The sequence below is a fragment of the Schistocerca nitens genome, chromosome 11 (assembly GCF_023898315.1).
Source record: "Schistocerca nitens isolate TAMUIC-IGC-003100 chromosome 11, iqSchNite1.1, whole genome shotgun sequence".
In the NCBI taxonomy this organism is placed as follows: Eukaryota; Metazoa; Arthropoda; class Insecta; order Orthoptera; family Acrididae; genus Schistocerca; species Schistocerca nitens.
The window spans coordinates 153,698,906-153,722,511 of NC_064624.1; the positions used below are offsets into that span (position 1 = coordinate 153,698,906).

At 40.0% G+C, this 23,606-nt stretch overlaps 2 protein-coding genes across 5 annotated transcripts in view; both read left to right on the forward strand.

The window, feature by feature from the left end:
- The window catches only part of LOC126213370 (zinc finger protein ZFP2-like), a 224,982-nt gene that overhangs the window by 183,217 nt on the left and 18,159 nt on the right, over window positions 1–23,606 (forward strand). The gene's annotated exons all lie outside the window — the stretch shown is intronic.
- LOC126213373 (zinc finger protein OZF-like) overlaps window positions 1–23,606 on the forward strand; it is a 190,951-nt gene that overhangs the window by 16,459 nt on the left and 150,886 nt on the right. For 3 of the 4 annotated variants that reach the window (XR_007541153.1, XM_049941078.1, XM_049941081.1), the window contains exon 4: window positions 11,196–11,288. Coding sequence is in view for 3 of the 4 variants with exons in the window: in XM_049941078.1 (XP_049797035.1) it covers window positions 11,196–11,288 (93 nt within the window). In the remaining variant the exon portion in view is untranslated. The remainder of the gene's footprint in view (window positions 1–11,195; window positions 11,289–23,606) is intronic. The other variant, XM_049941079.1, reaches the window with a different exon arrangement.

Below are 23,606 nucleotides of genomic sequence, written 5' to 3' on the forward strand. Positions count from 1 at the left end.
CATGCAATGAGATAAATGCATATTTATTTCATTGTACAGTACTGATTTTTCATGATGATGATAAATGTATTACTGCCTGTGCTCTGTGGTGCATCTTTCTAGTGGGTCCTCTGTATGGAATATCAGATTTTGTAGCTAATTATTTCTAGTTTTCCTTCCAGTGTTGTGTGTACAATCCCACTGAAACTCCGGATCTTGTCTTGAATGCTTACACTCTTTCCTAAGAGTAAGAGGATTGCGTATTGAATGGGAGTGAGGTTACAAATTCAAGTGTTTTGGGTTCAGTTCCACCTGTAACTTTTTCACATGGAAATTGTATATGTGGAAAACGAGTTTCCATTCCAGTGTGAAGCTCAAGGTCCTCATGTAACTTCCTGTGTCAGTGAGTTCAGAAGTTGGAGGAAGCCATTGGTCTACCGCACCCAGTAAGACAATGCCTAATAGAGCACTAAGGTGTTAATAACTACCTCCAGGTTGTTGAAAGCTTTACTTTTACCTTGGGTTTCATTAGGTTTTGTGACATTTGACATGTATTTTCCTCAGTTCCAAAATTAGGTGACCCAAACTTAGATCTGCATTTATTTATTTACTGTCTTCACATGTGGTTTTCTAACCTAAAAATCCATTCTGCATGTAGCCTGCTACGTGTTTTGTTTCCTCTTGAACATAGTGCCCTCATGGGCTTTGCAGAGGTACCCTATCATCTTCCACTGAATAACACAGGTCAGAAAATATGGAGCTGAGATCATCATAAAATCAAAAAATATTCTTATTGGAGCCTTCACCTTGGCACAGGCAGAGGAGAGGTAAAGTAAAGAAGTAGAGCTTGTGAGTGGAGTTCTACAAAACGAACATGAAATTTTGTGGTGCAACAAAATTGCTTCATAGGTAGAGATTTGCTGATTAGTCAACCAAACTCACAGGAACATAATTCAGTTGCAAATGACAATCTATCTGTATGTAGAAAAATATCGAGGATCATACATAACCCAGAAATATAGAAAAATTAGGTAATAGTGAAGACACATAAACTGTTAGGAGATCTAATTTTGTTAGGATCATTATTACTTGAAACATGTAGCTAAATAAAAGTACCCACTGATGAAGGCAGAAAAGTGCTGAAACATATCTGGGCATTTATAAACAAGTTGTTTGCATAACAGGTGGATCTGAAATCCCAGCAGTTGTAGTCTATATTACCCAAACTCACCAATGGATGGGACCTTGGCAAACACAAGATATTGACATGCCTCTTATGCCCTGTACTTTTACACTCAACACATTATTTTGTTTCTGTAATCTTGTTACATAAATATCCTCGTAGTTGCGAGTAGCATTTGTTGGAAAGATGATGTAGGGATATGCATCACTTCTCCATAGTGGCATGTATCACCACATATCTTAATAGTGGTGTGTATCACTACACAATGCTGCTGTGTGCCTGGGTCTCTCTCTCTCCTGACACTGAATTTCCCAGTGAAGAGCAACCCCTCACTGCTTGGTTGGATATTGCAGTGAGGCATTCTTCAGGCCCAAATACACAAGTTGGATTAGTTTGGGTGTCCACTCAACAATGCTGAGCACATCATGCCTCTTAACAAGGCAAACTGGAATAATCTTGCAGCCAGTACCCTCTCTTTCCTTTTGGCTGAAAACAAACCAGCAAGGTCAAGAACACTAGAAAGTTTATAGGCCTGTAGCATCTTCATTGGAACCAGGAGCTTCTGTTGTTCCTTGGTCCTTGCCATGGAGACATGGTAAGTGCGGGTACTTTATATGTAAATTCATTACTTTGAAATGGCTTTAATGTGCCCCCATTAATAACATAGTTCCTCAAGTCAACAACTCCAGTGGACAGGTTTATTAGCTAAACTTTACAAACAGTGGTCTACGTACTGCACTTGTTTATGGTAGAAAGTAGATATTTGTAATATGTCTCTGGATCGGTTTGTTGACAGCTAATAGGAAGATACTACATCATAGACAAGGCACAGCTGTCAACCAGCTCATTCATGCCATTAACATACAAACTAATCATTTTGTGGATGGCCTTTCCTTCACAGCATGCTTTTGACACATGATGACAATTCTGTTAATGTTATATAATCATATATGTGTGTATACAGAACATATGTGCAACTTTAATTTTGAAATTTTATTAATTTTATCTGGTATACAAATCCCAGTTTTGGTGAGTGGTATTGTCTGCATAGTTCTACTTCATGTTCTCCTGCTGCTTCCAAGAGGTTCTTGTATTGGGGTGTAGAGCAGTGTTTCACTGCCTCTCTTCAAATATTATTAACAGCTTTCTCTCAGAGATGAAATCTATGTTGTGACAGACTGATATATAGCCTTGTGAGTTTTAGGGTAGCCTGGAAACTGACACCTTTCTTTTCCCTTATTTCCTGTTTTTGTCCACAGTCATGCAGGATACAAATCAATATTGGAAAGAAAAGTGCAAAAATAATTGATGTGAACCCAGTGTTACATTATGTGTTACATGTTTTTGTTTGGTCCCTGCAAACAGGGTTTTTCCATAGGAGCCCTGATTTTTTTATCCTGTATTCTTAAGCCTTCTGGGATCTATGTTGGTGGCAGTGTATCATTCTACAGTCGGTTGCATAAGCTGGTTATCTGAACTTTCCCACTAGCAGTTTGCAAGAATATGTTCTTTCCATGGGAACCTAAAAGTACTACCCAGTTCCCTTTACACAGGTCCCACTACCTGTGTAGCCACTTCCTGTGTATAGTGGACCCCTAACCTATTAAGCAGAAACCCACCACCCTATGTTGCAAGTCAAGGAATCTTCAGCCTACATGGTTGCAGAACCATGTGGACCCTTGATTCGAGCCATCCACTGGCCTCTGTACCCAAGGACCACAGTTGGTTATGTATAAGATTCTACAGATGGCGAGCTCTGCCTTCGACTCACAACCAAGACTTGGTCTTTATTACTAGCCACTACAGCTAGCCAATCAAAATCGTAGCATCTCTTCCAATCCAATACATCTTTTTAGTTCCAACATGAGCCACTACCTGCACTTGGCAGCACCCTGTGTTCTTCATGGTACCTGGAAGCACCCATTCCCAATCTAGGATAATCCCTTCAAAAATTGCTTCTTATATGTGCACAGTACACACTGGATTCCTTCCCCTTCTTGGCACCTATATTCCCTGATATTGGTACTCCCAACTACCAGTAAATCCACCCTGTGTGAATGCCCAGACCTTGTGAGCTGAGAGACTTGCTCTGGAGAAGAGGAGTGCCTTCATCTGGCTCAGCCACAAATAGCACCCAGAATTTGTTTGTCGTACTATCTGGGGTGGAACTCTGAACAGCCCCTCAGAAATTCTTTTGCTGGAGCTACCTATCACTCAACCACAGGTGACAGGTCACCTCCAGTGCAGGCAGTTCCAAGGAGGGCCACAGTAGTGGACCAATCGGGGGATGTGTGGGACATAGTAGACATCTAGTCTTCCATAATGATGCCAATTGGCAACACCCTCAAGCAGTGTGACCAAAGCCAACACCACCTGGAGCTGTTTGCTAAGAGTCACGAACTAGGCTCAAATCTGAACAGAGCAGTCAGCCCCTATTCATATCAAAGATGGAAAAACTGCACGCTACCCAGTTAATAGGATGCTAGACTGTGCCTGGTAAGTATTCAGACATGAAGGAAATTAGAAAGTAAACTGTATCCACACAGATAACTGAAAATAAGTCGCTGCTGTTTGAGGCTTGTAAATACAATTTGCAAACAACTGGTGTACTCATTTTTTCTGCAGCAGCACATAAGATTGGCACTCTGGTGGTCCAGCCAAACTGACCCAGTCAAATCAAAAACAAAAAAATACCAGTATGATAAAAGGATCAATGAAAGTGTCAGTCAGGTACTCCATGCCACACTGTGGAACGAACAGTTCTCAAGATACAACACAAAGACTAGCCCTAACTGGGACATTTGCAACTTGGTCAGTTATAGCAATCAACTCCATCCAGATAGGATGCCTCTTTCTTCCAGATGCTGCACCAAGCTCACTTGGTCCCTGCAAACAGGGTTTTTCCATAGGAGCCCTGATTTTTTTATCCTGTATTCTTAAGCCTTCTGGGATCTATTTTATAATTTATCTCCTTTAAACCATTTAATGACATTGGTCCTCTGCTCAGACCCTACTGTGTCAGTGCAGCACTCTTAATTCGTGCTCTTCACAGAAAACTGTTTCACTGAAAGCCCATAGTCTCACTTGATAGCCACGCTGTTCACTCACGTTATGGTTTGTCAAATGATAGCATTTATGTCATAGTGTCAGACAGTGTACAGTGTCAAATTTTGCTCTGGGGTGTCCAAAGTCGGAACTGATTTTTTTCCAGTGTAAACCAGTTCCCCATTAATGCAGCTACCAAGTTTTGCTTTGATATGATCATCAAAGTCCACACTGAACCTGTGCGAGTAGCTGCTCTTTAATTACAACCACCTGGTGCTTAAGTCCCATATGTATACCTCCCATATGTGCCTTGTCAAAATTAGATATATTGCAGATTTCTAGAACACATTTAAACAGTAATTTTTCCTGCACTCCATGTGTGAATAGGATGGGGAAAAAGTCAGTGGGATGTTACCGCTGCCATGCACATCACAGTGGTCTGCAGAATTAAGATGTGAATGTAGACACACTCACAGTTAACAACATTAACATTTCCAAAATATATAAAAAAACAAATTCTACTAATTTGTGCCAGTTAACTTACGCCAAACGTACATGCTCGCCAGGTAGGACTTGCAAATTTTTACAACTCTCCTTTCAAGGCAACAATTTCTACCCATAATGAAATGGCAGTTAAACACACTAATAACCAACTACCTGTATAAAACACATAAGCACGTTGAGTAAAAAAAAATTGGCAGTAAACATATCTGTACTGATTGTTACTATCAAGTCTGTGGAAAGTGGTAGACACTGAACAATAGATGATGTGAGGTCCCCCATACCAGAATTGTAGAACTCCACTTTTGGTTTACATGATAAATCGTACAGATTTAATGGTTGCTGTACAGTATGGGATCCTTAGTAGATAGGATTAATGGAGGGTACCGAGAAAGTTCAAAGAAGGAAAGCTTGTTTTGTATTATTGCAAAGTAGTGGGAAAAGTGTCATGTGTACATTATGAGTTGATGTGGTAAGGGGAAGAAAGGCGTTTCTCTTTGTATTGAGTTCTTTCCTCAAAATTTCAATCACCAACTATTTTCCTCTGAATGCCAAAACATGTTTTGACACCCAACTACATCAGGAGAAATGATGATAAAATAAAAGGAATCAGGGCATATGCAAAGAGAATTGGTAACTTATGTGCCCAGATAATCTCAGCACTACTAGATCAGTCTCTGGCCATTCATACACACACAAGTAGTCTCAAGGGGCAGCATGAGACTTTCATCTGTATCTCCTAACTGTTACTGACAATTAGCAGTGCAGTTCTTCACATGCCACTACTCTGAAGGGAAGGGAACTGTAGCCGTGTGTGTGTGTGGGGGGGGGGGGAGGGGGGGGGTGGAATGTGGAAGGGTGGAAGCGCAGTCTACTGATTGCAAGTACAGCAGACATCCTTTTAGTACACTCAAAGTGTATCTAACTCAGCTGGAGATGTTGTGTTGTATTATTATAGGTGAATGGAAGAGAAAATGGAAAAAGAGTGAACAGCATCTACATCCATGTCCTCATAAAAATCCATACTCTGGAATCCGCTGAGAGTTACATGGCAGATAGTACTTCCTACTGAACCAGTAAGTAGGGCTTCTTCCATTCCATTCACATACAGAGTGCAGGAAAATTGTTGTGAAATTGACTCTGTGCATGCTGTAATTAGTGAAGTCTTGTCCTTATGCTCCCTGGGAAGTGATACGTAATAGGATGATATATATTTCTAGATTCATCACTTACAGCTGGTTCTTAAATCTCTTTAAATAGTATTTCATAGGATAGTTTGCATCAATCTTAAAGCATCTGTGTGTCTTGTTTCTTAGCATCTGCACGACACTGTCAATTGTGAAAATTTGTGCCGCTCATCTTTGTATATGTTGAGTATTCTGTGACAATCATATGTGGTGCAGGTGCCACACACCTGAGCAGGCTTCTAGTATGGATTGTACAAATGTTTTATAAGCAATCTCCTTTGTGGACTGGTTGCATTTTACCAGTGAACCAAAGTGTGCTATAAAAGAGCAATTTTACATTTCTGAACAGACCGATGGCCTCAGCAGTTTAGTCACTTAGGAATTCAATGCCGCCCACCCCCCCTCGCGCGCGTACACACACACACACACACACACACACACACACACACACACACACACAATCAATATAAATATTTTTTTTTCTGAACATTTACAGCAAGTTCACAATCTATGCACCACTTTGAATTCTTATCCAGCTGTGACTGACCATTCATGCATCATTTTCCGGTATAGGGCGACAAAATATAAACAGTATCACAAATGACCTGCAAGCAGCAAATTCGAATTCCTGGCTTTTATACAATAATTAAACTGTGCCATCATGATCCAGTACAGGTGACTCTTTCTGCCTTAACACTACATAATATGAACATGAGAGAACTACAGAGGAATGTATTTGATACCTTATGAGATAGGAAAATGCTGATTTGTTTTATATGCATGGGAATCTTTTGTGGCTTTTTAACACAGTGAGACCATTAATTAATGTGAGAGAGGGAGAAAGAGTTGGTTATTTGAAAAGAATTTTTAACAACACGTTAATGAGGGGAAGAACAATGGTATGTGTTAAGAATGTCATAAGAAATATTTAATATTGGAAAATTTTTTCAGTTCTGACAAACGTCTCTAATCTCCAGGAAGTGAGAAATTTCAGTCACTGGGCACTGGTTGCAGATCAACCAGATACTTCGTTCATAATTGTTTACACCTCATGAATGCATTATCATCATTGGTATAATGAATGGGAACCACCATCTGCATCACTATTTTCTGTAATAAAGATGATCAGTTTTCATGGGAATTGCAGATCAGCCCCATATAAAAATTGGAAAAGTAAGAATGAGGGCAGGCAATATAAATATTATGCGAGTATAACACTATAAAAATAGTGATAATGTTACAAGAAATAACATCAACGTTCTGATGATTCATTAATTCACTGACAGCAACATAATTACACAGCTTTACAACATGCTTTCAACAGTAGGCAGCAACAACATGACACATTTACCAATCCAGTCCCTTTCCCACCAACACTGTCACATTTACAAACTAAGTACTTCTCAGCCCTGCTTTAAGGCGTGTGCTTTACACTATAGCTCACATAATACATGCAGTGAGCATTGATTTAATAATCTGAACATAACACCACTATATAGGGCAGGGCCGGCCAGAAATTCTGCACGTGTGCGGTGCTCCTGCACATGTGCAACTTCCGGGTCACAGCGTGCACGCCGCAGCCGTCAGTGTTCATGTAGTGCATGTTTCTGCCCATAGATTTCGCTTTATCCACTTGCTAGGATACTCTGTACTAGCGCATTCTAATGCTCTTTCCACAGCTTGCAAGCCAACCATGGGAAGGTATTTCGCATATTAAACATTTAAAATACTGTCACAGTCTACTCATTGAGATGTCTACTTTTATGTTACCAGTTTAACCCAGTAAGACAAGTAATACCGTTAACAACCGTGGGTTTTTATTAAGGCAGCTTGACTGACGGCAGGTAGATAAGAGTAATGTTTTTGATGTAGTATTTAAGAAAGAGAGCACTTAGCGACTTGCAACGAACCTTATTCATGATTTCAAATAACATTAAACTAATGCAAGCTTTCCTATAACTAATTCTCGGTGCCCTCAGTCACACCCACATAATTTGTCTCGCTGACCTCCGAACAGAATGATAACCGCAGACCTCTCGATGATCACCTGTTATTTCAATACCATTATTGCTACATCTTTCATCAGCTCTGTCTGAATTCTGCATAATAACCGACAATTCGATGAATGTTACGTTTTATCGACTTCAGCTGAGCGTAGCCCTTCACACATTAAAAAAAAACCTAAATGTAAGTATACATTGGAACAATCGGTTTAATGACTAACTTCCCTGATACTAACGTAACATGGAGCAGAATGAGGCACTAATGCACAATTAGTAAACAATCATTTTTAAGTATGAAAGGAATAAATCCAAACACATTTATGAGAAATGATAATCGAGTTGTCTCATCCATTTTCTTAAGGACATTTAATTTTGCTTGTCGTTCTTCACTGTTGAGTACACTACACTCGTCTTTGTGATATGTATTGTAGTGTCTTTCAATTGAAAACTTAGGCTGGCCGCCTATTATTCGGCGGCATAGCAAACACTGAGTTTTCACCAACGGCTACAAAAAAGAATTGCAGTTCCCAGTCATTTTTAAACAACTGAGAAGATAGATCTCCCGTCCTTTGCTTTTTCACAGTACCTGCCATTTCTCAATACTTCTCTGTTAAGGTTACGGTTACCAGGGGTAAACGAGACTGGGTATGTTGCGCTCTTGCTTGTACCACATAAACAGGGAAGTGGAGCCGCCGCCGTTCAATTAGGACACATGTCTAATAACAGATGTCGCTGTCGCTCGCTGTCGCACACGTGTGCAAGTGTGCAGCACTTCTGCACGTCTGCACACTGTGCAGCTTTTGGCCAACCCTGATATAGGGTGTTTTCTCCACCATTTACAAACAGGGATTGATTGAGGAGAGGATACAAACCAGAAAAGGTCTTATGTCCAGAAATGCATGATTTCCATGCTAGAGACCATTTGTTAAATCATACATTGTTACAGAGATTGTGGTCTAATATGTACCGTACCATCCAGCCAGTCACCGTCATTGTATGCATGGTTTCTCATACATCATGCTATAGGATCCTCTCCTGCCATAGTAATTGTTAATGTGTCATGTCAACTGCATTTGATATTGAGCAAGGAACTTTATTTTCTATACCAGTAATTCCTAGGCACTGCTGGACCTTTTTATTCAGTTGTGTACTGTACCATAAGAAGGGAATGAAACAAGTGTCATTCTGGCTTGCTCTAGCTAGATAATTACTTGAATCAATTTATGCTAGACATCGCTAGGAGTGGCATTGTGACTGGAGTACACTAAAATAGGGTGAATACGGTTATGAATCAGAGCAACACGTATGAACACCAGAGCAATGAAAGGCAACGTTATTACTACAATCGTCTGAAGTATATACCCATAAATTGACGAAACAAACTTCCAGCAAAGTGTTATTGAAATGTAGCTTTCCTTGTGCTTTACTTCATCCAAAATCAGCGTATCTTTGTTTTCATTTTGTCCTTTCCGAAAATAATTCCTAATTGTTCTATGGGCTCTTTGTTAATTTCACATGAGCATTTATCATTTAATTTTGGAGATGTTTCAGTAGGTTGTTGCAACAATGCGTGCTTCAAACAATGCCTGTAATTATCCTTTGAGCAACTATTTTTCGAGAGCATGCTATCCAGAATAAATTCATTGTCACATCACATAATGCATTCTATTGCTGTTTTTAAATTGGCATTTCTTTAACATAGTGACAAATATGATTTTCTGTTTTTACTGAGTTTACAAGGATCTAGGACATTTGTCTGAGCTATCTTACGGTTTTCATCTGAGACTTGTTTTTGGAAGAGATTGATTTCGGCATTTGCTGTCCTTAATTTATCACGTAATCTGACAATTTCCAGTTCCTGGCACATCAACATTGTTGTAATGTGATTACTACTCCGTCCAGTACTGATCAGCTCCCTACATTTTCCTCAGCTGAAGAAGCACTGGCAGACATTGAAACTGCAGCTTGTTTACTGTCTTCTTTCAACAGCTTCCCTTAAGCAAGTGCTTTACGGAAGATTTTCTTTTGTGTAATATTTTCGTTAGATATTTCAGTAAACTGGGAAATACACGATGAACCACTGAGCCGCTCTGGTTTTAAGAGACCACCCTTGTCTTAAAATTTCAACTTGTTTACTGGTGATAAAGATTTGTTGTTCCTCACTGAAATGTGAATCACACACAAAACTGAGACAGACTGTCTTTCTGAAGAATTGCTGTCAACCATTTCTAAATTCTACTTTAGTTTTTGGAGACTTACAAAATATTTACCCTTAGTTTCTCTTCACCCATGTCGGTTCACTGGATCAAAAAACGTGGACATGTTTTGTTCGTTTCCTTCTATAAATACCAGTAACTATAACTCTCAGCACCTCCTTATAATCACAGCCTTCAACTCTTAACCATTCACTCAAAAGTCCATAAACAATCTTTCGAAATAAGTTGAGACAGAAGCAACAAATGCCATCGAATTACATGTGCACTTGAGTCTCAAGTTACAGTGCTAGTCTTAGTTCTTGAGTATATGAAAATGGTACCTGTTCTTTCAGACAGGTACAAAAGAACAGATACCATCTTCATATATATAAGGCTCACTGGTCATTTGACAATCTTCTTCCACACAGATGCACAAACAGTGCCCGTACTCTTACGGGTATGGGCAAAAAGCCGCGAGTAATAAGTATAATGGGCAGGGGCACTAAGAGTATAGCGCAGGACAATAAGTTGGAAATGTGGGTCTCACGGTAGGCATGCCAGAGATAAGTCCCTGCAGTCACACTATCCTCTGTGTCCTGGGTGGCTCAGATGGATTGAGCATCTGCCATGAATGCAGGACATCCCAGGTTTGAGTCCTGGATGGGGCACACATTTTCACCTGTCCCCATTCACTTATATCAATGCCAGTGTGCAGCTAGGGGTATTCATTTCATTGCAGTTCTTGGGCTTACCACCTTTACTGTCCTATGTTAATGCACAGGGAGTAGCACACTCCCTCTTCTTCTTGGTACGGGCAAACTGTGAGGTTACCAAATGAAGGATAAGGGTCAGCAAGGACTATGAAGTACACTATGTACTGACTATATGTAAAATTAGTGCAGTATGGCACTGTGTGAAATTACAGTGATACATGTTGGCAGAATAGCTGCTCAATAAATTATGTTTTTAAAATTTTTGTGTGTGTACATGATACAAATCTCTGAAAATTGGTATGATATTCATAAAAAAACAAATGTTAGGAGCCATGTCATAAGTACAGAAGGGTACAAGCAGTTTTAACTGAGTTTTTTCTTTCTTACAGTGCCTTGAAGATAACTTGGGAACCTCTTGGCCAAATGATTTTATCAAGGAGGATCCTGAACTAAATTTGGAGGTGGATGAAACTGAGAATACTGTAAGCACTCCCATCTCTGATTCATTGCATGTAGAGTGATAAACATATATTTGCGTAATTGCTTAATGTAAGAAATGCATTACCGTGGGACAGGCACAGATTGAGTTTTCTTGACATAAGTGCAATTAATAATTTTACAGTACTCTTGTGCTATTCCACTTGATGTGGATTAGCAACTGTTACTTGCATATTGATCTGAGTAGAATCCAAACAGAATTTGTAAAATATGTTTAACCATGTTTTCAGTGACCCTTCTGGATGTTAAACATTTTGTATAAATTTAAACTCTGAGAGTGTAGGTTATTTGAAAAATATTCCTCCTTCGATTAACTTATAGATTGCAGAAGAATACATTGAACATGATTCATCTTTTCAGTGAATCATTGATATTTGTCAGTTTGAACCAAAAATTTTCGAAGGTGCCAAAGGTATGAAGTGTGATAATATTTGTATGTGATAGATCATCCTCGATGCATTGATCTTAAAATAGTTACAGTATGGCTACCTCAATGATATATGTTGAATTATTTACAGATTTGTCAGTCACAGAAAAACTCTTGGACCCATGCAGATAAATACGTGTATTTCCTCACAACAGAAGTCACAGCAGATCCAAATAAATTATCTTCTTGCCACAACCTACAACTTTGATAAGGTCTGCTTGTATGAAGCATAAAATTTAACCCAGTAAAATAACATGTTCTGGTATTAATTTTGTCCACCTTGCGTAAGAGAAAGTGGATGGTTAGATTCATAAACTTCTCACACGAATAAAACCTAACTAACATTGGGGAATATCAGGAAGAGGACTGAAAAACCTAAATCAGAAAACATACTATGCAAGACACTTCATGGTGCATGGTGGTGGGTATGTTCCACCACTATCAGTCATTTCCTTTCCTTTTCCACTGGCCAGCAGAGTGAGGGAAAAGCAACTGTCTGTTACCTCCATACAAGCCCTAATTTCTATTGTCTTGGTGGTGTCTGTAAAGGACCATCAGGCACATTGATGCCTGGTGATTGTGCAAGCATACCAGTTGAGGAAAAAATTTATCATGCTAGGGACAGTGAGTATGGTATTTAAAAAAAGAGTGAATCTGGCATAACTGGTTCCTGCATCACATTTTCTCTTCCCAAATTAAGCATTTGTTTGTTAGGCTTCATTCTGTTGTTTATGCATGGTGCAATAATAATTTTCTATGGGGCACAGGCATAGTAGTTTTGCATATGGGACTCAGTTTGGAGAATGTGTTCAATATTGAAATCAATTCATTTAGCAAATATGTTCCTTTACTGTCACTGCTGATATTTTCCCACATTACATCAGTCCACAATAAGAGGTAAATCGACATTTTGGACCATAACTTAGTTTTTGGCATTGTGCTTCATAAAATTTTCCATTAGTAAACATGCCTCTGCATCATTTCCAAGTTGCTGCCTTCATGCTGTTATGTGGAAAATTAATCTGGAATGCATAACTTTAATTCCATTTTGTGCATTATCTTTACAATCCACAGTGCACCAGAAAAAAGGTATTTGTCTATGTTTACAAGTTCGCCATGCATGACTATACTGCCCAACAGCAACCTTACATAATTGATTTCTTCCCATTGTTACATCAAAACTCTCTATTTATGGTACACATCAAAACTCTCACTTGTCCAGAATATTAAAATTACTAAATCCTATTAATCATTTTCAGTTTCAGTCTACACAAACAGGTGATTTCATTAACAAAAGACATTAGATGAAAAAACAGTAAACATAGAAAAATAAAACTCGGTCTGTCTGTGACAGTTCTGGAGGATACACAAAGTGTGATGCATTATATTGTAGGCAAATAGTAGTATCCAAATCAGACACACAAAGTTTCATTATGTTTCCCTTACAATACACACTGATCAACATTTACATCTGCAGTGAGCCTCAAATGCCAGTTCCCTAAATCCTCTCGAGATTGACTCTCGAAAAGAACATCTTCCCTCCAAGGATTCCTGTTTGAGTTCCTGAACCATACCCATAACATTTGTGTGCTAATCAAAGCTAATAGTAGCAAATCTAAAAGCATGCCACTGAACTGCTTCAGTGTCTGACTGGTGGGATGTCATGCATATGTTCCAACAAGAAAATTTTGGAAAACAGGAGTTCAATAGAGAATATATGAAAATGGTGAGATAAAGCTGGGGGAATGAGATCCAAAACACTACCACATAAATTAAACCTGCGAAGAACCTACAAAAATGAAATTTTCTTAACTCCACTTTATGTGAGTTTCAGATATACCATGTTGTTATAGCCAATAAGGATACAAAAATACTCAGTGTAAGAACAAGAAAGGAATTTTTTACTGATTTCAACGTCTTCTGCATATAAGAAACACACACGAATAAATCACTATCATTAATCCATTAACACTCGTATTATGAGTAAAAAATTTTCAACAAATTATTCGTTCATATACCATGAATTGTAAGAAACTTGCAGACATAATAAAAATCATTATGAAATTAAGCTAATGACAAAGGAGGAGAGAACACAGGTAGTAGAACATTGCGTATGATCAGTGTGTAGTAGATGCGAGGAACAAGCATTGAAAATTTTAAATAGTTACAAACCCCAGAAAATGGCAGGAATTCTTGAAAGTATAGAAAAGAATATTCAAGGCTATAAAAAAGAGTGTAAACTGGGTCACTTGAAACCAACAAAAAAATAACAATTTTAGTCCATTACTTTCACTCAAATCTTGACTGTGTGCCTCTGAAAGAACTAGATTTAGGAGGCAAAACAATTCAGATTAAAAATCATCTGTTGAAGAACTGAAGGAAGTCAGTACTTTGGAAAATAGCAAGTCATCTACAGAAGACATAAACTCATAGCAGAAGTATCGAGATATGGATACTGAGCAACAGTAATCTCACACAGGCAACTGGCAGAATTATGTTACACATTTGTAAAAGTGAAAAAAAATTGCTGAAGAGTGGAAATGTGCATTAATTGATCTTCTTCACAAAAATGAGATAAAAGCAGTCTGAATAACTGCAGGGAATTTCGCTGCATCCTGTTATGTCCAAAGTTCTTTAAAAAGCCCTGTGAAGTCAACTGGATGAACAAGTAGGCCCATTAATAGTTGAGTATAAGGCATGATTTTGCAAAAGGCAATCGTGTAGAGAACAGATATGGGAACCAAAGTAAATTTTGCAAAGATGATGATTTGTAAACACTGTGGCAACTTATGCCAAGTGTCAGAAAGGCTTACGATCTGATAGAAAAATCTTGATTCAGTACTTCAGAGGAATTCAAAATGGACAGGAAAACAGTGGCAGCTATCCAATAGTACAACCCCAAATGTTAAATTGACCCCCTCCAATTTAAAATAATTCTGAAAAAAGTTATGAAGACATAGGTGAAGGAGATAAGGAAAGCCAAATTGAAATTAAAAAATAGCAGAGAATCAACATGGGGTGTATGGCTTTAGTACACACTCACTATTCTAAGAAACTCTAGAGAAGTCAAACTTGACCTTGAAAAGCTTCATAAAATGTCACAGAAAACGATCTAAAATTCATCTGTGAGAAAACTCAGTATTGGACAGGAAGCCTACAGATAATCTCTCCATTATAACATGGTATGAGGAAGTGTCACAAGATACATACGTTAAATATCGGGTAGAGATCGTCCAATCAGCAAGACATATTTATTTATGCTAGTCTGACAAGAGCCATCAGGTTCTCCTTTGCATCGGACCAGGGTTTCACAAGTATATCATAGTTACCTAAGAAACAACAATTTTAATATGACAAATGGTATTAAAATGATTTGAATATCTGAAGTGGCAATGTAAGTAATACTGACTATAAACTAAAAAAATTAATAATGACAGTACTAGTATTATTACAGTTGTTGCCACTAATGATTGTGGTGGTAAGAGTAGTAACGACGACAATAACAGTGGCAGGTATAAAAGGGTTTGTAAATGTACAAGATAGTTTTCTGATATAGTGAGTTCCATGGAAAGGATATTTAAGAAGCCTTCACCAGCTAAGAATTCTGTGAAAAGTGGAAGATCTGAGTGGCGCATAATTATATGCTCACATGTCAGTTCAAAGTGCAATTTAAAGCAGCCAAATCTGACTACTTCAGGACGTTTGTAGAGGACGCACATTGGTGACTTTCTGTTAATGGATGTGATCTCTCCGAACATATTCCTCTTGTTTATCTTCATGATTATTGGATGTGTGTAGCACATTATGTGATAAATCAGAGCATGTGTATGCCCCTACTCCACCCAGTTGTCGGTTACATCTGTTGCTTCTTAAAAAGGTGTAGTCTTCTCAATTTATGAAACTTCTGGACATACTTTGAGCCACATCTCTGACGGAAGTATCATATGTACGTCCATGTCTTGAAATATGTGACAGACTTTGTTATGAAGAGGTGGCAGAGATCGAACATTAGCGTGTGCAGTATGAAGTAGTAGTGACTTTAGGCCGGTGAACAAAGCATACCAGACTGCATTGTGGTAGGGGAGCAAGGTTCCTTGAAGTGAAAGTGGAAGATATCTCCCGGAGGAGGGAGGTTTTGTGGCCAAGGCCAGCAGGCTTTGCACTGGTCAGTGAATTGTCAACTGAAGACATGAGGAGAAAGTTACTGAACAAAGCTAGAATAATCTATGCACAACAGTACTGAAAGTGAGATAAACTGAATGAAAGCAGTGTCTTATTATTGGTCCTAATGATCAGTAACCAGAGTAATATGATGATAAATTATTAAAGTAGAATTAAGACTGTAAATTATCATCTGAATCAGTCTTATGAACATTTTGAAGTAATACTGAATTAATGAATAGTATTGATGTTAGAGATATGATAATTAAGCAGAAAATTAGTACTAAAAGTAATCCTAGACAAACAGAAAATAATAAGAGGGGAAACTGTTTCAATTATAATATTAGTAAAACAAATTGTTTCTTTGCAAAAAAGGACATGAAAGTAAACACACAAAAGTAAACACACAAAATTAGAGGCAACAAGAGTTGACAAATTTTTTGGGTTCTAAAGTCGAGGCAATCGAGCTGACCTGCATTGCAGACTGATTATTCCTAGTTTAGGTCTTCACCATTATCCTGCCATCATCTGTCCACACGTTTTGCAGCTGAAATCTTGAGATCACACTGTTCAAAATCTTCAGTCTTTCTAAAGTGAGATCCTTGCTTATTGTCAAACTAATTACAGGAGTTTCTGGCTCAAAAGCTTCTCAGCTGATGCGGAGTCATTGTAACAGAAAATCTGTTTCTGTCAATGCTGCAGAAAGTACTGTGATTCATGGTCACACAAAAATGACTTGACTGAGAAGCAGGAAAGAAAAATTCTCACGACAATATTTGGACCAGTTTTCTGTGAATGAATTTGGATAAAGAGACCCTTAGGAGAGATCTATAGATAGACAGAAACAATAACGGACACATTTAGATATAGAGGGATGAAATTCTGTGGATGCATCACAGGATGACCGACGACAGGTTCACAAGGCAGATCTTTGAGGTAGCAATCACTAGAAAAAACAGTTCAAAATGGGTCATAGGTACAGAAGAAGTTGGACTGTCACAAGATAACATAATAAATCGAAAGAGTCTAGTAAGACTCTGAAACATACTTAAATAGCAACACATGGAAAACAGAAATAGATATAAATATTTGGAAGACCACAAGAGAGACCACAGAGGACATACACCATGTGATCAAAAGTATCCAGACACCTGATTGAAAATGGCTTGAAAGTTCGTGGCACCTTCCATCGGTAATCCAGGAATTGAATATGGTGTTGGTCCATCCTTATCCTTGGTGACAGCTTCCACTCTTGCAAGCATACGTTCAACAAGGTGCTGGATGTTTCTTGGGGAATGGCAGCCCATTCTTAAGACTGTTGCACTGAGGAGAGGTATCGATGTCAGTCGGTGATGCATGGCATGAAGTCAGCGTTCCAAAACATCCCAAAGGTATTCTAAAGGATTCAGGTCAGTTCTCTATGCAGGCCAGTCTGTTACAGGGATGTTATTGTCGTATAACCACTCCACCACAGGCCATGCATTATGAACAGGTGCTTGATCATGTTGAAAGATGCAATTGCCATCCCCAAATTTCTCTTCAACAGTGGGAAGTAAGTAGGTGCTTAAAACATCAATGTAGGCCTGTGCTGTGATAGCGCCATGCAAAACAACAAGGGGTGCAATCCCCCTCCACGAAGAACATTATGCCACCATAACACCAGAACCACCTCTGAATTTTACTGTTGGCACTACACACACTGGTAGATGATGTTCACCAGGTATTTGCCATACCCACACCCTGCCATCAAGTCACCACATTGTGTACCATAATTCTTGACTCCACACAACGATTTTCCATTGTTCAATCGTCCAATGTTTTCACTCCTTACACCAAGCGAGGTGTCATTGTGAATTTACCTGCATCATGTGTGGCTTATGGGCAGGTGCTGGACGGTGAAATCTAAGTTTTTTCACAGCCCACCTAACAATCATAATAACTGCAGTGAATAATGTAGTAGTCCGGAATTCCTGTGTAATAGTCTGTATAGATGTCTCTCTTACTCATTACAACCCTCTTCAAGTCTCGACAGTTCGTCAGTCACCAAACGAGGTCAGCCTGTACGCTTCTGTGCTGTACATCTCCCTTCACGTTTCCACTTCACTATCACATCGAAAACAGTGGACCTAGGATTGTTTAGGTGTGTGGAAATCTGGCATACAGACACATGACACAAGTGATACCCAATCACTTGACCAAGTTCGAAGTCTGTGGGTTCCGCGGAGAGCCGCATTCTGCTCTCTCATAATATCTAATAACTACAGAGTTTGCTAATATGGAGCACCTGGAAGTAGAAAGCAGCACAATGCACCTAATATGAAAAACCTATGTTTTTGGGGGTGTTTGGATATTTTTGATCACATTGTGTACACTCCTGCAAATGGAAAAAAGAACACATTGACACCGGTGTGTCAGACCCACCATACTTGCTCCGGACACTGCGAGAGGGCTGTACAAGCAATGATCACACGCACGGCACAGCGGACACGCCAGGAACCGCGGTGTTGGCCGTCGAATGGCACTAGCTGCGCAGCATTTGTGCACCGCCGCCGTCAGTGTCAGCCAGTTTGCCGTGGCATACGGAGCTCCATCGCAGTCTTTAACACTGGTAGCATGCCGCGACAGCGTGGACGTGAACCGTATGTGCAGTTGACGGACTTTGAGCGAGGGCGTATAGTGGGCATGCGGGAGGCCGGGTGGACGTACCGCCGAATTGCTCAACACGTGGGGCGTGAGGTCTCCACAGTACATCGATGTTGTCGCCAGTGGTCGGCGGAAGGTGCACGTGCCCGTCGACCTGGGACCGGACCGCAGCGATGCACGGATGCACGCCAAGACCGTAGGATCCTACGCAGTGCCGTAGGGGACCGCACCGCCACTTCCCAGCAAATTAGGGACACTGTTGCTCCTGGGGTATCGGCGAGGACCATTCGCAACCGTCTCCATGAAGCTGGGCTACGGTCCCGCACACCGTTAGGCCGTCTTCCGCTCACGCCCCAACATCGTGCAGCCCGCCTCCAATGGTGTCGCGACAGGCGTGAATGGAGGGACGAATGGAGACGTGTCGTCTTCAGCGATGAGAGTCGCTTCTGCCTTGGTGCCAATGATGCTCGTATGCGTGTTTGGCGCTGTGCAGGTGAGCGCCACAATCAGGACTGCATACGACCGAAGCACACAGGGCCAACACCCGGCATCATGGTGTGGGGAGCGATCTCCTACACTGGCCGTACACCACTGGTGATCGTCGAGGGGACACTGAATAGTGCACGGTACATCCAAACCGTCATCGAACCCATCGTTCTACCATTCCTAGACCGGCAAGGGAACTTGCTGTTCCAACAGGACAATGCACGTCCGCATGTATCCCGTGCCACCCAACGTGCTCTAGAAGGTGTAAGTCAGCTACCCTGGCCAGCAAGATCTCCGGATCTGTCCCCAATTGAGCATGTTTGGGACTGGATGGAGCGTCGGCTCACGCGGTCTGCACGTCCAGCACGAACGCTGGTCCAACTGAGGCGCCAGGTGGAAATGGCATGGCAAGCCGTTCCACAGGACTACATCCAGCATCTCTACGATCGTCTCCATGGGAGAATAGCAGCCTGCATTGCTGCGAAAGGTGGATATACACTGTACTAGTGCCGACATTGTGCATGCTCTGTTGCCTGTGTCTATGTGCCTGTGGTTCTGTCAGTGTGATCATGTGATGTATCTGACCCCAGGAATGTGTCAATAAAGTTTCCCCTTCCTGGGACAATGAATTCACGGTGTTCTGATTTCAATTTCCACGAGTGTATTTAAAGAAATTGGGAAGGATGTAGGAATAAGAAAATTTTAAATTTAGTTAAGATCTCTTAAATGTTTATGTATGAGATGATGACGATGATGATGATGACGATGATGATGATGATGATGATATCTGGAAACGTCCCATAGTTATCAGTGTGAGGAGATTAGCAATAGTCAGGGTAATCTGATTGTCAGTAGACCTTACAGAAGTAATTTGCAATAGCAGCTTCTACATTTTAATATGCGATGTGTCACATTCTGCAACCCTCGAGACTATATGATTTGTAGAACACAATGTGTGGATCTAAGAATGAATGAAAAAGTGAACCAATGAATGAATAACCTTCACACCCTCTATCTGGCCAGGGTATAGGCTAGTGTGATTTCACACTGAAAGAGAAATCGAATATACAAAGAAAATCAAAAAATTAAGAAATACTTTCAGCACATGAAAACAGACTAAGATTACCCTATTTTACTGAAAGGGAAGTGATAGCTGTGTAACCAGAACCTGTGTAGGTAACAAAAGGCTATATCCTGGACACAAATAAAGATATAAATGTAGGATAAATTTATGTTTAGATGTATCGCTATAAAGCTTTTATTTCCAGAAGAACCATTCAACTTACCAAGAGTACATCTTCTATACAACTGAAAGGAAGGGGAAACTACAGCCGTAATTTTTCCCGAGGTCATGAAGCTTTACTGTAAGCTTAAATGATTATGGCGTCCTCTTGGGTAAAATATTCTGGAGGTAAAATTGTCCCCCATTCGTGTCTCGGGGCGGGGACTACTCAAGATGGCGTCATTATCAGGAGAAGAAAACTGGCATTCTACGGATCAGAGTGTGGAATGTCAGATCCCTTAATCGGGCAGGTAGGTTCGAAAATTTAAAAAGGAAATGGATAGGTTGAAGTTATAGTGGGAATTAGTGAAGTTCGGTGGCAGGAGGAACAAGACTTTTGGTCAGGTGAATACAGGGTTATAAACACAACATCAAATAGGGGTAATGCAGGAGTAGGTTTAATAATGAATAAAAAAATAGTAGTGCAGGTAAGCTGCTACAAACAGCATAGTGAACACATTATTGTGGTCAAGATAGACATAAAGCCCATGCCTACTACAGTAGTACAAGTTTATATGCCAACTAGCTCTGCAGACGATGAAGACATTGAAGAAATGTATGATGAGATAAAAGAAATTATTCCGGTAGTGAAGGGAGACGAAAGTTTAATAGTCATGGGTGACTGGAATTCGTCAATAGGAAAAGGGAGAGAAGGAAACATAGTAGGTGAATATGGATTGGGGCTAAGAAATGAGAGGCAGCCGCCTGGTAGAGTTTTGCACAGAGCATAACTTAATCATAGCTAACACTTGGTTCAAGCATCATGAAAGAACGTTGTACACATGGAAGAATCCTGGAGATACTCAAAGGTATAAGATAGATCATATAATGGTAAGACAGAGATTTAGGAACCAGGTTTTAAACTTTAGGACATTTCCAGGGGCAGATGTGGACTCTGACCACAATCTATTGGTTATGAACTGTAGATTAAAACTGAAGGAACTGCAAAAACGTGGTAATTTAAGGAGATGGGACCTGGATAAACTGAAAGAACCAGAGGCTGTACAGAGTTTCAGGGAGAGCATAAGGGAACAATTGATAGGAATGGGGGAAAGTAGTACAGTAGAAGAAGAATGGGTAGCTCTGAGGGATGAAGTAGTGAAGGCAGCAGAGGATCAAGTAGGTAAAAAGACGAGGGCTGGTAGAAATCCTTGGGTAGCAGAAGAAATACTGAATTTAATTGATGAAAGGAGAAAATATAAAAATGCAGTAAATGAAGCAGGCAAAAAAGAATACAAATGTCTCAAAAATGAGATCAACAGGAAGTGCAAAATGGCTAAGCAGGGATGGCTAGAGGACAAATGTAAGGATGTAGAGGCTTATCTCACTAGGGATAAGATAGATACTGCCTGCAGGAAAATTAGAGAGCTTTGGAGAAAAGAGCCATTTGTATGAATATCAAGAGCGTTGATGGAAACGCAGTTCTAAACAAAGATGGGAAAGCAGAAAGGTGGAAGGAGTATATAGAGGGTCTATACAAGGGCGATGTACTTGAAGACAATATTATAGAAATGGAAGAGGATGTAGATGAAGATGAAATGGGAGATAAGATACTACGTGAAGGGTTTCACAGAGCACTGAAAGACCTGAGTCGAAACAAGGCCCCGGGAGTAGACAACATTCCGTTAGAACTACTGACGACCTTGGGAGAGCCAGTCACGACAAAACTCTACCATCTGGTGAGGAGGCAAAGTACCCTGAGACATAAAGAAGAATATAATTCCAATCCCAAAGAAAGCAGGTGTTGACGGACGTGAAAATTACCGAACTATCAGTTTAATAAGTCACAGCTTCAAAATACTAAAGTGAATTCCTTACAGATAAATGGAAAAACTGGTAGAAGCCGACCTTGGCGAAGATCAGTTTGGATTCCGCAGAAATGTTGGAACACCTGAGGCAATACTGACCCTATGACTAATCTTAGAAAATAGATTAAGGAAAGGCAAACCTACATTTCTAGCATTTGTAGACTTAGAGAAAGCTTTTGACAATGTTGATTGGAATACTTTCATTCAAATTCTGAAGGTGGTAGGGGTAAAATACAGGGAGTGAAGGGCTATTAACGATTTGTACAGAAGCCAGATGGCAGTTATAAGAGTCAAGGGGCAAGAAAGGGAAACAGCGGTAGGGAAGGGGGTGAGACAGGGTTGTAGCCTCTCCCCGATGTTATTCAATCTGTATATTGAGCAAGCAGTAAAGGAAACAAAAGAAAAATTCGGAGTAGGTATTAAAATCCATGGAGAAGAAATAAAAACGTTGAGGTTCGCCGATGACATAGTAATTCTGTCAGAGACAGCAAAACGTGGAAGGGCAGTTCAACGGAAGGGATAGTGTCTTGAAAGGAGGATATAAGATGAACATCAACAAAAGCAAAACGAGGATAATGGAATGTAGTCGAATTACGTTGGGTGATGCTGAGGGAATTAGATTAGGAAACGAGACACTTAAAGTAGTAAAGGAGTTTTGCTATTTGGGGATCAAAATAACTGATGATGGTCAAAGTAGAGAGGATACAAAATGTAGACTGGCAATGGCAAAGAAAATGTTTCTGAAGAAGAGAAATTTGTTAACATAGTGTAGATGTATGTGTCAGGAAATCGTTTCTGAAAGTATTTGTATTGAGTGTAGCCATGTATGGAAGTGAAATGTGGACGATAAATAGTTTGGACAAGAAGAGAATAGAAGCTTTCGAAATGTGGTTCTACAGAAGAATGCTGAATATTAGATGGGTAGATCACATAACTAATGAGGAGGTATTGAATAGAATTGGGGAGAACAGGAGTTTGTGGCACAACTTGACTAGAAGAAGGGACCGGTTGGTAGGACGTGTTCTGAGGCGTCAAGGAATCACAAATTTAGCATTGGAGGGCAGTGTGGAGGGTAAATATCGTAGAGGGAGACCAATAGATGAATACACTAAGCAGATTCAGAAGGATGTAGGTTGCAGTAAGTACTGGGAGATGAAGAAGCTTGCACAGGATAGAGTAGCATGGAGAGCTGCATCAAACCCTTCTCAGGACTGAAGATGACGACGACGACGACGACGACGACGACGACGACAACAACAACAACATCTTCTGTATGCATGCATGTATAATGTGGTATGTTTCACAATTTGGTGTAAGTTCAGTGTTTCCATTCACCTTTGACAAACATTCAGTGTCCCCTCCACTGGACACGCAACAGACATTGAGGCAATAGACTTGTCTCATACTTATTGAAGCACATTTGGAGATCTTGTGCTCAAAGGTGTTTTTTTTACTGAACCTTAAGTCGTTGCATGGTAAGACAAATGGATGGAGG